This window comes from Podospora pseudopauciseta (assembly GCF_035222475.1).
Source record: "Podospora pseudopauciseta strain CBS 411.78 chromosome 7 map unlocalized CBS411.78m_7, whole genome shotgun sequence".
NCBI classification, from domain to species: domain Eukaryota; kingdom Fungi; phylum Ascomycota; class Sordariomycetes; order Sordariales; family Podosporaceae; genus Podospora; species Podospora pseudopauciseta.
In genome coordinates, this window is record NW_026946667.1 from 765,623 (window position 1) to 779,232 (window position 13,610).

At 51.5% G+C, this 13,610-nt stretch overlaps 4 protein-coding genes across 4 annotated transcripts; all 4 read right to left on the bottom strand.

The window, feature by feature from the left end:
- Window positions 1-495: 495 nt before the first annotated feature.
- On the bottom strand, window positions 496-3,274 carry QC763_705620 (uncharacterized protein; the record flags this gene model as incomplete). Its single annotated transcript, XM_062915563.1, has 4 exons — window positions 2,614-3,274; window positions 1,119-2,472; window positions 613-1,056; window positions 496-508 (listed from the first exon to the last, which is right to left on the bottom strand). Exons 2-4 carry the CDS (start codon window positions 1,196-1,198, stop codon window positions 496-498), a joined length of 537 nt encoding a protein of 178 aa, XP_062761533.1. The 5' UTR covers window positions 1,199-2,472; window positions 2,614-3,274.
- A 1,920-nt stretch (window positions 3,275-5,194) lies between these two features.
- Window positions 5,195-7,275, bottom strand: QC763_705640 (uncharacterized protein). Its single transcript, XM_062915564.1, has 2 exons — window positions 6,931-7,275; window positions 5,195-6,872 (listed from the first exon to the last, which is right to left on the bottom strand). Exons 1-2 carry the CDS (start codon window positions 7,153-7,155, stop codon window positions 5,631-5,633), a joined length of 1,467 nt encoding a protein of 488 aa, XP_062761534.1. The 5' UTR covers window positions 7,156-7,275; the 3' UTR covers window positions 5,195-5,630.
- A 722-nt stretch (window positions 7,276-7,997) lies between these two features.
- Window positions 7,998-9,266, bottom strand: MOH1 (protein yippee-like moh1). The gene is made up of 2 exons (XM_062915565.1): window positions 8,604-9,266; window positions 7,998-8,512 (listed from the first exon to the last, which is right to left on the bottom strand). The coding sequence occupies exons 1-2, from the start codon at window positions 8,700-8,702 to the stop codon at window positions 8,279-8,281; spliced, it is 333 nt and encodes a 110-aa protein (XP_062761535.1). The 5' UTR covers window positions 8,703-9,266; the 3' UTR covers window positions 7,998-8,278.
- Window positions 9,267-9,459: 193 nt separating this feature from the next.
- Window positions 9,460-12,396, bottom strand: QC763_705660 (uncharacterized protein). Its single transcript, XM_062915566.1, has 2 exons — window positions 10,866-12,396; window positions 9,460-10,811 (listed from the first exon to the last, which is right to left on the bottom strand). The coding sequence occupies exons 1-2, from the start codon at window positions 11,595-11,597 to the stop codon at window positions 9,747-9,749; spliced, it is 1,797 nt and encodes a 598-aa protein (XP_062761536.1). The 5' UTR covers window positions 11,598-12,396; the 3' UTR covers window positions 9,460-9,746.
- Between the last annotated feature and the right edge of the window lie 1,214 nt (window positions 12,397-13,610).

Below are 13,610 nucleotides of genomic sequence, written 5' to 3' on the forward strand. Positions count from 1 at the left end.
ATACAAGCCAGCATGTTCTTTGTTCAGCCCAAGAGAAACGGCTCCATATCTTTGATGTTGTACCTCACAAGTCGATCTTTCTGAGATAATGCAAATGGTAAGGTAGGGCTCGAGATCGTCCACCCGAGTTGTTTCGGGGGCCATCTTTTCTCGGGCCTTGCCGCGCTTCCCTTTTGGCTTCCAGCTTATTCCCTTGTTCCCTTGCCTCCACCTCCGCTTTTTTTTGTATCAGATGCAGTTGGCTGTATGGCATGTATGTCGGGGAGTTGGGTAGAGATACAGCACCCTTGTTTCTTCTCGGTCTGGGCTGGTATGGTTGTGTGTGTGCCTATGTAAGTTCGGCTGGCTTTGACCGGTTCGCTTGAAGGTAAGGTGTGCCCGCACCCGAATACTCCGTTGAATGTATACACATAGCCCCCCGCTCTTGACCTTGTGTTACCCTCGGCATATGGCATACCCAACCCGCGAGCGATAAAGCTTGGCGGTTGTTGTTAATTAGTTAGTATCACTGCGTCGAGATATGCGGATTATCATGCAGACTGCCCGGCCGTCAGCGGGATGCGTCCTGCAGCTAGGAGCAAGAGACCCTTGCTCGTGAAAAGTCTGTCTGACCTCCTTCGCTTTGAGAGCTCGGGTTGAGATAATTGAGACGCGATCACGACGAGTGGGTGGATGGGTGAAATCGAGGAAAGATTGGGGCGGTTATGTCCGATGAGCGGCAATGTGAGAGGAAGAAGGGGGCGGACGATGGTCCGTGGTTGGTGGCGTAAATGTAATTGTATGTGCAGATGCCGGTGGATGGTTAACTTGGGGCGGTGTGGCTCGATGAGACCTGATGGGATGGACACAAACTGCTGTGTAAGTATGTTGTCCAATGCTGAATTGTAGATCTGGGGTAACAGGGCTGCTATGCTTCTGGAATCTGGGCAACTGGGAGAGATCCCCGCATCTTGGGGGTTGTTCCAGACCGGTGAAGCTCTGGGTGACATTGGTCGCGGCTGGTGAATAATGTTTGTTTCGGCTGGGCTTTGGGAAAAGGGTAGGATGTTGGACATTCTCTATCTGGAGGAATTGTCAGTGTTGGGATTGGGTTCAGTATTTCGTCTGTAGTGGCTGACAAGTTCAGGTCCAATGTGCCAAGATTGCGAGAGCATGAGGTGAGGTATTTCTCATGTGGTACAAGAATGTAGCCATCCATGCCTTGTTACAACGGACGAGGGGTTCGGGGTGAGCGGTCTGATATAATGCCAGTATACACTTGTGTACGCTCTGCCTCGGGTGTATCAAGTGGTTGCACGGCTGGTGTCGGTACTAAGTTGATCTTATGTGATAAAACTGCAAAGGAGGATATGGGAGTTCCGCAGCTGGCTGTAAGAGTAGTCAGCATTTGACAGCCGAGTGGTAACGGTCACACTCCAAACAGAAATGAGAAGAAAGGGCTGCAGCTAGACTTTGGGCAAGAAAATAGACCTAAGCATTGCTTCCTCGAGACCACACTGTCAGATCAAGTCGAATTCTTGTTGTCCAGATCAACCCCAGCGCCTCGGTGTAGCTGATAGTTTTTGGGAAGTCTCGCTCTTCGCTGGGAGCTTTCTTCGGTCGGTATGCAGTTCGATGGCAATTCTGCGCCCGGGCGCGTGAATGTTGCGGCCGATGAGGTGGGTCCGGAAGAGGCTAACAGAGACCGGAGGCGGACCAGTGCACTGACCACCAATGCTGGCATAGTCAACTCATGACTTTGAGGTTGGCTCCCTGTACGGTTGAGTACATCTCGAAGGTCTGCTGGACGTGTTTGAGCTCGGTTGAGGGTCGATTGATGGTGTTTTCCGAGGTGTGTCGGTGTCTTCAACCTCGTACCTTCCATGGTCGTTAAACACTCAACTGACAATGACGCAAGATACCTGCTACATTGGCCATGAGGCAGGTGCGTTCCATTATGTGAAGAAGGAAGCATCGAGGATTGGGTAACCTGGCAAGAGCAATGTGGCATTTCAGGCCCGAGATTTCTAAGATGAAATCCTGTTTGGACATTCTCGAGTCACCAAACCTCCCAAACCTCTTATTCACGAACAAAGCGCCGGGGACAGCCAACATTTAATACGCATCGTCTCATCCTTTCCCATTCCTTTCCAGCCAATAACCGACACAGAGGTGTAATTGGCGCCTATCACGCCGATCTACATGTCTTCTGTGGCTCAAGTACGTGTTCGTGCTAGTCACTTGGTTCTCAGCGATGCCAAACGAGTGGCATGAATGACACGGTGCGTGATGCAGCATCACCACCGTTACCACCACCGCGCACGATATCCGGCCAACCGACGATGATGCCGACATCAGGAGGCCGAGGAAAGGAGCAAGACATTAACGGGCATACACACCCTTCACCAACTCGCGGTGTTGATCCATGCCAGAGGTCAGCTAGCAGTGGCAATCTCTATGCACCCAACGTACAAAGTAGACTAGGCTGGCTTTCTTCTACCGTCATAAAATCAGCACTCTGTCTCGAACAGAGCCCCTCGAATAATGCCTGTGGCCCACGATCCATCGGAAGAGAAAGCGTCAAGCACGATCGGAACCAGTATACAACACCAAGCCCCGGGGAGCATCACTTACCATTCCGAACAACTAATGACGACTTCAACGTCATTCATCTTTCCTGTCTGCTGCTTTCCACGTCCACACCTCCCAACATGAATTCCACCAATCTCTCGGTTGTTAACACCCTCAACTTCCAAATCGGGCCGCCCGCATACAACACTCTCATGCAGCCCAGGCTTCCCTCCCTCTCGACTCCTCGCCGTTCTATTCCCCTACTGGACGAAGAACCATTCGAGAATTAGATTGCCGGCAGCAGCACACACTCATACTTCACCAAGACGGGCTGGCTGCCAGTGGATGGTTAGAGGTGCTTGCCTGCCCGCTGCCGCTAATAGGGTGTGGCATGCAGCACGCCAGTTCGCAGCAGCAGCGGCTACAACACATGTGCATATGATGCGTGGAGTCGAGGTGGTAGTGGTGGTTCGTATGAAAGGGTAGGTAGGTTTGCTCAGCCCAGGACTTGTCTTGGCTTGGGCTATACGATCGAGATGGTATAATCGAACCACCATCCAGTGCCGGCAGCCTGGTGGGTGGGTATATTGGCAGATTGATTGCGTGGGTGTGTCGGATGGATGGGATGGCAGGTGGGTACGCGTTGTGAAACCTATATTGCGTGGATGGCCGTTGATAGCTGCTGTTGCTAACCGACGGGGACGAGCCCAAAAGCTGGGGATGGATCGTTCTTCACCCACCTTCTAGGCCGTTCTCCCCATACTTGCTTCTCGGCCTCACTGGCCACACTCAACCACATCTACCACGCAGCCACCCTTTCTACAAGACTTGTATTGAACGCCACCAACTAGACAAGTTACGGGTACCAAGATACGGGTACAGGATGCGGGTAGCGTAGGGCCTTGCCCACGCACTTCCCACCTCTCTCAACCACACCTCCATCTTCCTCACACCACTGGGCTCACGCCCCCCTCCTCTTCTTCCACCCAAACCCCTCCCTTCTCCGCCGACACTGCAACTGCTCCCGTACCCGGGTCCCATCTCTCATCACATACCACCTCCAGGATCCGATCCGATCCAATACACCCTTTCTCGGCCTCCTCTCGCTCGGCCAGGGCTGGTTACCGACAGGTACACTAACCCCGACACGATAGATCTTGCATGCAAGTTTGCTGCAGGATGCGGGAGGAATTATGCAAAGTGGATTACACTACCATTGGGGGGCCAGCTAGACAGTGTGTGAGATTTGTGTGTGAGCTGACGTTCACGGTGACGTGCATGAGTTGGAACCCACTCATCCTGACGGACCTAGACCGAACTATATCAGGTTTTGATTGTAAGACAGTTCTCTGTGGGCGGGTACCATCGGACCGGGGATTTGAGATGGGGAGATCTAGATCTAGTGTAGATGATGTCTTACGAGTTTGATGATTGAGTTTTCTCGGCGATGAGGGGACGGGGGTTGACATGTGGAGAAAGGAACTACCGTATTCTGGGGGAGAGAGGGGGTTTGTGAGGTGAGGGGAAAGAAGGGGTAGGGGATTCTAGATTGGTGGAGGAGTGGATACCAACAGTTCGATCATCCGCAGGTGAGTGTATGTATGTTGTTTCTAAACTGAGTAGTATTGCGCGGTTAGAGGTGGGGGGTTGGGGTGGGTGGTTGGTTGTTGGCTTTCTACTATTGTATGTATGGATTCGATCCATCCACTGTGTGGAGTTCATATGTCTGTGATAGAGTGTTGTTTTTTGCTTCAGTTCATCGCTTATTACTGGCACTTGCGAGGTTTTTTTGTGGTGGACTGATTAGTCGGGAGCGAGAAGGGGGGGGATGGCGGGGGGGAGGGAGTATACTGTCAGTCAGCACTTTAATCTGACTTGTCATTTGTGTCTTTTTCGTATTGTCCCCAGTGTTAACTAGTGATGGCGTACAGATATATAGAAAGAAACCCTCCCCAAAAAAAACCCCGGTGAGATTTTAGAGGGCGGTTGGCATCGGGAATGAGACAGACAGACAGACAGACAAGAAGTTTGTGATGGGAGTACCTTACCTTGGAGCAGCTATTCGGGAAGAAAAAAAGGATCTTGTGTGGTCGGAATCCTTGTTTGACAACGAGACAGGATTCCCGAGAATGGAAAAATCGTCCGAACATTCAGCCTAAGCCAAGGAAGGGAGGGGTCGGGGGGGTGTTACACGGCAGACGGATAGCTAAAAACATCAAAAAACACACAACATCGAGGATTCCCCAGCGGTCACCCAACCTGAGTCCTGGTTCGACTCTCAGCCATTTTGAAAATGAGGGCAGAGCGGACGAGATACCATAATTTTTTTTTCCTAGCTAGATATCGTCGTATGTGCTATCCAACTCTGGAATTGGGCCCTTTTGCATCCTCCCGTTGATATCGTCAGACAACAGACATGATGAAATCCCGAACAAATCCAACAAGTTTGCTGTCCCATCTCTTTCGCTTATTTGAGGGATGGATGTACGAAGAAGATATTCTCGGGTTATAATTCAACACATCAGTCCTCAAAAGCCACACGGAGGTGAGGAACAAAACAAAAAAGCAAAACACAGAAAAAGATCTAGAAGTAAATAAGTCAGTAGCACCGCAGCAAAATCTTGACCCCATCACATCATCATGATTCTCTCAGTCAAGTAGCTAAGGAAAGACAAAAGGTCAACATCAATTATTCCAAAACACAGATACTGAAAAGGCATCCCCCATGTATCTAACTCGGCTTTCTCTCATCCCAAATACAGCATGTCTCTCTCTGCCTGCCACGATCTATCTCGTATACATCCAAAAGCTGCGAAAGACTAAACAACAAACAAAGATGCTATTTCAATTAACTCCACGCTTTTTTGGTTATCATGAGCTTTTCAAGCGGACCAAAATGCAGCCTTCACACAAGATTTTCCCCTCTTCCCTTGATCACCTCTTCTCCCCTCCACACCCCTTTTGCCGCTCTTTTGCCTTTTCTTTTGTTTGTGTGTCCAGCCGCCCCAGCCAAGTCATAAACCGTCATCAGCTTTGGATCTTGTATGTACATCTGGGTCGTCAGAGAACCGGCTGTCAATCTATGCCGACGCGGTGGTGGTGGACTCGAGGGTGGCCTCGACAACAGCCGAGGGCTGGATCTCGACCACGGCGACGAGGTCCTCGGGCTTGACCTCGGCGATGTAGTTGCCCTTGCCGTTGTAGCCATTGTAGCCATTGTAGCCATTGTAGCCATTGTAGCCACCGTGGCCACTATAGCCAGGGCCGCCATAGCCGTTGTGGGCAGACTTGTGCCCTTCATTGCCATAACCAGGGCCGCCATATCCAGCCTGGTGGCCACCATAGTTTTGCCCATCGTGTCCATACTTGTTCCCATCATGACCGTACTTGTTCCCATCATGACCATACTTGTGCCCTTCGTTACCATAGCCAGGGCCACCGTAGCCAGACTCATGAGCGCCATATCCAGAGCCGTGCCCACCGTAGTTGTTGCCGTCAGGGCCACCATAGCCAGAACCGTGAGAGACACCACCGTAGCCGCCCTGGCCGAACCTGTGACCGTCGTGACCATAGCCAGAGTTATGACCGTCGTACTTGTTGCCATAGCCGTCATTGCCGCCATAGACAGAGCCATGGCCACCGTAGTTGCTGCCGAAACCATTGCCGTAGCCGTCGTAGTTGCCATGGCTGTTGTGGGCGCCACCATAGCCGCCGTAACCACTGCCGCCATAGTTGCCACCGGGACCGCCATAACCGGAGCCGTGACCGCCGTAACCGGAACCGTGGCCACCATAGTTGTTACCGTTCCCATAGTTGTCACCGTGTCCGCCGTAGTTACCGAGCCCACCATAGTTGTTACCGCGGCCACCATAGTTACCACCAGATCCATAGTTATTACCGTGGCCACCGCCATAGCCGCCGTAACCGCCACCGTACCCGCCCTGACCACCATAGCCCCTCTGGCGGCCATCGCAGTTGTCATAGTTGGGGCTATTCTGGTCACAGTAACCCTCCGAACCATAGCCAGAAGGTGAGTAGCCAGCGCCGTAGCCCCGACCACCACCATAGTTGTTGCCGCCATAGCCGCCATAGCCGCCACCACCGTAGCCCTTGCCACCGTGCTTCTCGATCCATCCGGGGGGAACGGGGCGGAGGCAGCGGATGCGGCCGTTGTACTTCTTCTCAAGGTCGTAGCAGCCCTTGAAGAGGATGCCAAAGTACTGGCCACCGCACTCGAACTTGCCGTGCTTGTCCTGAAAGCCACCGAAGGCGGCAGCCAGACCGTCAACGTAGACGGACTTGCGGTAGTCGGCTACTTTGGTCTTGAAGAAACGTGTCAGTAAACCAACAAGCAAGCCTTGATGGGGCAGGGAGGCTTACATCGCAGTTGAGCTTATTGCGGTATTCGTTACCGTTGTTCTTGTTGCAGTCGCAATTGTCATAGACGGTGAAGTCGCTGTAGCTGGCCAGATCCGTGACGGCAGTCAGGTTTACCGCAGGAGGAGGGATAGTGTTGATATCGAGCTCGGAGGGAGTTGGGGCCGCTCTGATGCCGTGGGCAAGCACCAAGGCCGCGAGGCCGGTGCGGAGGGTACTCAAAGACATGACGCTGGTACTCAGAATACTGCTCAAAGAAATGAGGAGAATGCGAGGCTGGTTGACTGGATGAAAGAGGGTGATGGAGGAATGAGCTGATGGAGGCCTGGGAGAGATACTGGGAGCCGGAGTTCTTATGTTTTGGCTTTGCCCCTATCTTCGCGCCTCATGTGCGGATGGAATGCCCCTTGACCTCATCTCAGCATCATGAACATGACTCTTGGGTTGCTATGGACGAGAGTCCGACTGTTGATGTCCACGATGTGGAGGGGGCTAGGGGATGGGACCATGGTTTTGCTGTCAAGTTTGATCATGGAACACGAGGCCAAGATTGAGTCCGCAGACAACCGATCTGTCGAGTGGTGTTTTCCCTGAATTGGTCCCTGACCGAAGTTAAGTCGTCCCCGTGGCGTCGGAGGTGCGAAAGTCAGAAGAATGGGGACTGAGATATGGCGAACAAACTGGATTGGCCGCTAAAGTGCGGAGGGCGTGGTGCCTTAGTGTTGGTTTCCTCGCGGCGGTTGCCGCCAAAGCTTCAGTTGACTTCATGATCGTGGTGATAGCATTGGTTGCCGTATGCACTTATTTGAGTCAGCATCTTCTGGAGTCTGCCATGACAGAGGGGATGTCCGAAGAGAAGAAAGCGGTCTCTGTGATAAGAGTCCTTCTTGACGGCAGTCTCTTTGGTAGCTCTTTCCTTCTCTCCACGATGGCTCCTTCCCTGTCTGCGGGCTTTCCCTCTGTGCTCTTTCATTGTCATTCCACCGTTCCTTCTTGACCCTCACGGCTCCTTCCTCCTCTTGAGTCTTCATTTCCCTTGGCTCCTTCCATTTCACATACGGTACCGGGAGTGTGTATAAAGTGTGCCAACATTACCTATCGCACATGTAAGTAGGGTACACGCTCCACACATCAATGCTGCTCTGTTCTGCAATCCATCAATCCTTCCCCCTATCTTCGTATCCATCATGTCTCAATAAACCCCTAAACCCCATAAATGTCAAGTAAATCAAGAAAGCAAGCAAGAACCCAACCCATTACCAATCCCAAGCAAAACAAACCCACCGCTAGACTCCAAACCCAAAACTCCAGACCATGCCCTCTTCTTCACTCGACCCATCCCACTGTCGATTCACGTAACCTTACAAAGCAGCTCCGCCTCCAGAATGAACTTTCCCTCCTTGTACTTCTCCGAGCTTTCATACGCCCTGTCATACTTCCACCCCACCACATCCTTGCACTGCCGGCACTGTATATCCCTCACGACATGCCTCCCCGTCGTCATGTTGCGTTCCGAGGGGTCGCCCGTCTCGACGTTGACGACCGTGTTGAAGAGGTAGGCTTTGCCATGTTGGCCGCGGAAGTTCTGGTGGTGGGAAATAGGCGAGCGGTTAGCGAGTCCCCTGTTGTACAAGGAGGGGGGTGGGAGAAGGGACAATGGAAGGGGAAGGACATACCCGCGAAATGATGTCATGGGCGTTAGCCAAGTGTGCCTTACAGTTCTTGCAGCCGTAGATGACGTCCGAGTTGAGGTAGGTGTTGTATGTTAGGCCCATGGTTGCGGTTTTGGGGGGGCGGCTCCCTTGGACCACTCTCCCTGCCTAGCTAGCTGGCGATGGGTAGCTTGATTTCTTGTGTCTTGTTTTACTTTGGCTATGGCTGTTGCTGGCTTGGGCCGATATGGATGTGGTAGTTGTTAGCGACGGCGGTATTCTGTGAGGTGCGAGCAGGACAGATAAACACGAATAGACAGGCGGTAAGGCAGCACGAGTCGACAGCAGGCAGGAAAGCACGGGATCTGGTTCGGATATCGGATACTGGCTCTCTCGAGTCAACACCTCGGGATCGGGGATCGCTATCGGGGGCGTCGGGAGTGTCGGGGATTGGGCTACTTCGGCAGCGGTAATGAGCAAGTGGTGAAACAGACGACAGTACAGGTGCAGTAGATATCCCAAGACAAGGCAAACAAACACAAGAGAATAATTGGGAAGTTATCACGGGACGAACCCCGAACCTTGATGGATAGGATGGAGAAACAAGCAAATGGCAAGCAAGTGTAAAATGACCAGCGATAAGACAAGGGCGCGTGGGCACACCTGGCAGCGTTGATAAAGAACGAGGTTCCCAGTGAAGGCCAAGAGTGACCGCCGCATTTGGGGGAACGCCGGAACGACGTCACGAGCGTCAGCCCTCAGGCGGAGCTGTTGGGTGTTGTCAAATGCGGGGTCGACTCCTCTCCCTGTCACTGGGCAGCATGCTGAGTGCCGTGTGACCCCCTGAATGGTAACAACAACACACCGAAGAGAAGCTGAAATGCAACCGTGGAATGGAAATACTCAGTATAGATAATCAAATATTTACAATATGAATGTTGTTGTGTGAGATCCAAACTATTCTTGGTATCTATCTTCTCATCATCATCAGGCTTGTCTAAGCCTTTTACTTCCTCTCCTGAATCGCTGCGCGATACCTCGGGTGAGCACTAAAATCGAATCATCCCAACTCCAGAAAAACAAAGAAAAAATATGTACAAGGGAATGAAAATAAATATGCAATGTCTCCTACCTCCTCTCACTCCCCTTTCATCTCCTATCGTGTAACTACCACGAAAAGGCCTCCTCCACAAAGTCCACGGCTCCGTTATACTGCTTATTTCTCACTGCCCGCCTGACCTCATCGCTCAGAGCGCCTGGCCCGCACACAGTCACAGCCATGGTGCCGATCTGGTTCTCCATCTCCATACCCAGCAGTGTGTCGATGTTGGGCCGGCCGGGGAACATCTGTACTGTCGAGCTGGGGCTGTGAATTTCCTTGGTCGAGCGAGGCCTGCTGACGAACAACATGATCTTGAGAACCTCGCGGCGCTTCTCCATGGCCAGAATCTCGGTCATCCAGGGGCGAATCCATTCGAGGTGCTCGGGAGTCTGGATCACCCAGACCATGATGACCTTGCGAGCAGCAACAGTCCCGTTGTTATAACCAGCGACGAGATCACGGACGTGGGGAACGGCCTGGGTCACACCAACACCACCGGCAAAGAGCATGACTGTTCCGTACGAGTGAAGTTGATGAGAGCCGCGATAGGGACCCTCGACAAGACAACGGGTAACAAGCTTTCCGTCGGGGTTGGCGGCCGCGCGGCTGTAGAGCGCACCAGTGAAGCCGGTGCGGCCACGGATGATGAAAGAAACAGACGTCTTCTTCTGATACAAGACATCGTGGCGGTCCATCGGGAGACCCTTTTCACCGTCGAGCTGCTCAGCTTCGTCGCTCCAGGCTACGGTGAAAGGGTGAGATTGCCAGAAACCGATAGATGGCATGTAAAGGTAGGCGTGCTGTCCGGGCCGGAAATCCCAAGGGCGGGCCATGCTGACAGTCACGCGGCAGGCACCGCCAGGGAGAGCCTCAACGAGAGTCTTGGTCCCACCGGCTCCAATGTTGCGATATCCGACACGAAGGAAACGGGCAGCACGGTCAAAGATCCACAGGGCACAAACTGCGCAGAGATACTTGAGCTGTGGGAGCTTCTTGAGGTCGAGGTGGTACCAGAGACCAAGAACCGCCAAGATTGCGAGGGCGATATGGGCAATCTTGAAGGTCTCATAGTAGGCGTGTCTGAAAATGCTGGATGCCTGAATGCAAAGGGCAATCATGGCACAGGTCGACTACAGAACTTTGTTAGCCATGTTCCTCGATACATTAGATCCAAGGTAACTTACAATGAATCCCCACATCAGAAACTTGACGGTGATGGCAGTGTTGAAAGCAGCGCTCCAGCCGTTCTTGGAAGCATTGCCAACCAACCAGGCCACTGTGTGGGCAACAGACTCCAGCATGACAATACGCCCAAACCAGCGGTGAAGAAGATTGAAGGTGTCGAAAGAGATGCCGAGAAGATTGATGAGAGGGTTGTTACGGCCAGCCATGAGGAACAGAGGGATCATGTTGACAACAGCGAGGTATCCGGTCCTGTTTCTAATGAGTGCCGCAACCTGACCAAGAGGGCCGGAGAAGTCGATGGTCATGACGCAAAAGGCAACGTTGGTGCCAAGGTAGGCCAAGAGGAAAAAAAGCTGAAGACGGGACGGAAGAGTGCCGACATTGAGGGCCGAGCTGATCTGGAACTCGCGGTTGTGCCTCTTGCTGAAGATGGGTGCGTAGAGGATGTTCCTCTGGAACCATGAGTAGTTGTGGGATGGCTTGGCGAAGTATCGCTGTTGGTCGTTGTGAAGGCAGGTTACCGTCCTGACGTATCGGACCAAGACTGTGGTAACTCGCCAGATGAGCAGGGCTCCCGAGACTGCACCCAGAACAATCAACAAGTAGTGAGAAAGCATCTTGTTCACGACAGCATGATCCACGCTGCTGGTAGCTCCCCCCGCTGCTGCTCCATGGCCCCCTCCACCTGCCTGCGCGCCAGCTGTGGCATTTCCCGGAACCGATACCGACATGTTGAATCCTCCCAAATTCTGTCGAGTTATTTGGATGTTCCTGTCTCCAACAAGAACTGAATCGTGCTCCACTCTATCCTAGTAGGTGTTGTTTGGTAAGTTGAATCGCAACCTATGTCAAAGGTTCATCTGATGTCGCTGAATGCTGTCGAAGCTGTACGGGCCACCAATTGTTTTGCCGAGTAGAAAAGAACGAATGCTGTGGTATCCAGATTCCCTGTCCAAGTCCTGCTGGAAGGTTTGAATACCTATTGTTGAGTGGATTGAGGTGGTGCTCAATGGGATGATGATCAAGGAACGTTGAGCTGCGTGACTGTGATTGCTGATTGTCTGTCTGTCGTCTTTTTCCCAGTACCCCGATATCTCGCTTTCTATGTGGAATGCCAACCAGATGTGGGCAAAAAAAGAATGAAATTGTATGTTTAAACCACACAATGCGTGCCTCAAGGTCGCAAGGACAGAAGAGAAAGCTCTCGGCCAGTCAAGGGAGAGTGTTGATAGCAATCAAAGGGGGTGGAAAGAATGAAATGCAAAATCAATGCAGGCTGGGTGGTGCAAGGGGAAAGAGAAGGAAGTCGTCCAAGGACGAAAGATGATGGCAGATCTAGCCAAGAATCCAAGAAACCGGGGGGACTGGGAGACAGATGAAGGGAGAGACGATGAAAATTGAACGGCTTGTCGACATGGGGGGGTGCGGGAAGCCCGCCAGGGGGCAGCGACCCCTCCTATTTCCTAATTGGGCATCTTGCACCGGTCCGTACTGACGCGTCCCGGGGCTGGTACAAGATGGTATTTTCACAATTCCACGGCTAAACTTGCACGTTACAGCGAAAGATGGCGCTGCTGATTTGAATTTCAATACCATATCTTACCATCCGATCCTGTCTCACCACCCAGCCCCAATGTTCACCTTATGATCCTCGACAAGAATCGAGACCCGACATCTGTCTTGCTCCCAGACCAGACATGGCCGCTTGCTGCAACAAGCTCGCCCTGCTTCTTCTGCCAAAGCTCGGCTGGAAGCTGATCCCAGCAGAACCACTTGACTGGATTCCTGGAGACATATGCTTCGTAATGGTGGTCCGTCCGCTCATGCATTGGCCACCAGGCCTCCTCATCCTCCACAGCGCAGCGCGGCGGTGCGAGTGCAAACAGGTACGGGATGCCAAGACAACCCACGAACGGAGCTTCGATTGGGCAAAGGTGAAACGCCACAGGGCAGACCATCGCCTGGGGTTGTCCCTGTGCTGATCCAAGTTCCTCAGCACATCACCTCCTCCCACCACCACAAGAAAAGTCCCTCGGCCAGACTCCCAGAAAATCCAAAAGCCAAGCCCGGCTAGGCATCACGACATAATCTCCTGTTGTTACGGGTCTAGCTACATCAGGTAAAAGATCTCACAAACATCAAAAAACAGTCAAAACACACCAAAATCAACTGCATTTTTGTGTAAAGCTAGTTAACAAATATTTTAAATACTTCTCACTATAAAAATTAACGCTATTTATATTTGTAAGCCTAGTTATGCAAAGATATTAAGTAAAAGCTTTGAAGCTTGTATTATTAAGTTTTATTTTTCAAGCTAATAGCTACTGAATTAGTTATTACCTTAGTTATTAAATTAGTGATGAAATTAGTTATTAAATCAATTAATACACTAGTTACTCAATTATGTAATTATAACTTTACTTATGTAACTTATATTCTAATATTTTTTAGCTGTAATGTATACTAAAATATTATTTACATTAAATTTGCAGGCTTTTAAATTTTATTTATATTTATTTCACTTTAATTTAACTGACTTTTAGCCTTATAAATATATGCAGTTGTGTCTGTAAAGTACTCCTTGTGTTTTGTTATGTTTTTCGACAAAAATACTAAAATAAGTTAGGCTTGTAACGAACAACAACTTCGCGGTGATCCCTAGTCAGGCTCCAAGCTCCGTTCCGCCACTTATGATCCGGCCCTCCTGGAGAGAACACGATTGAAAAACGGGGAGCCCAGAAGGA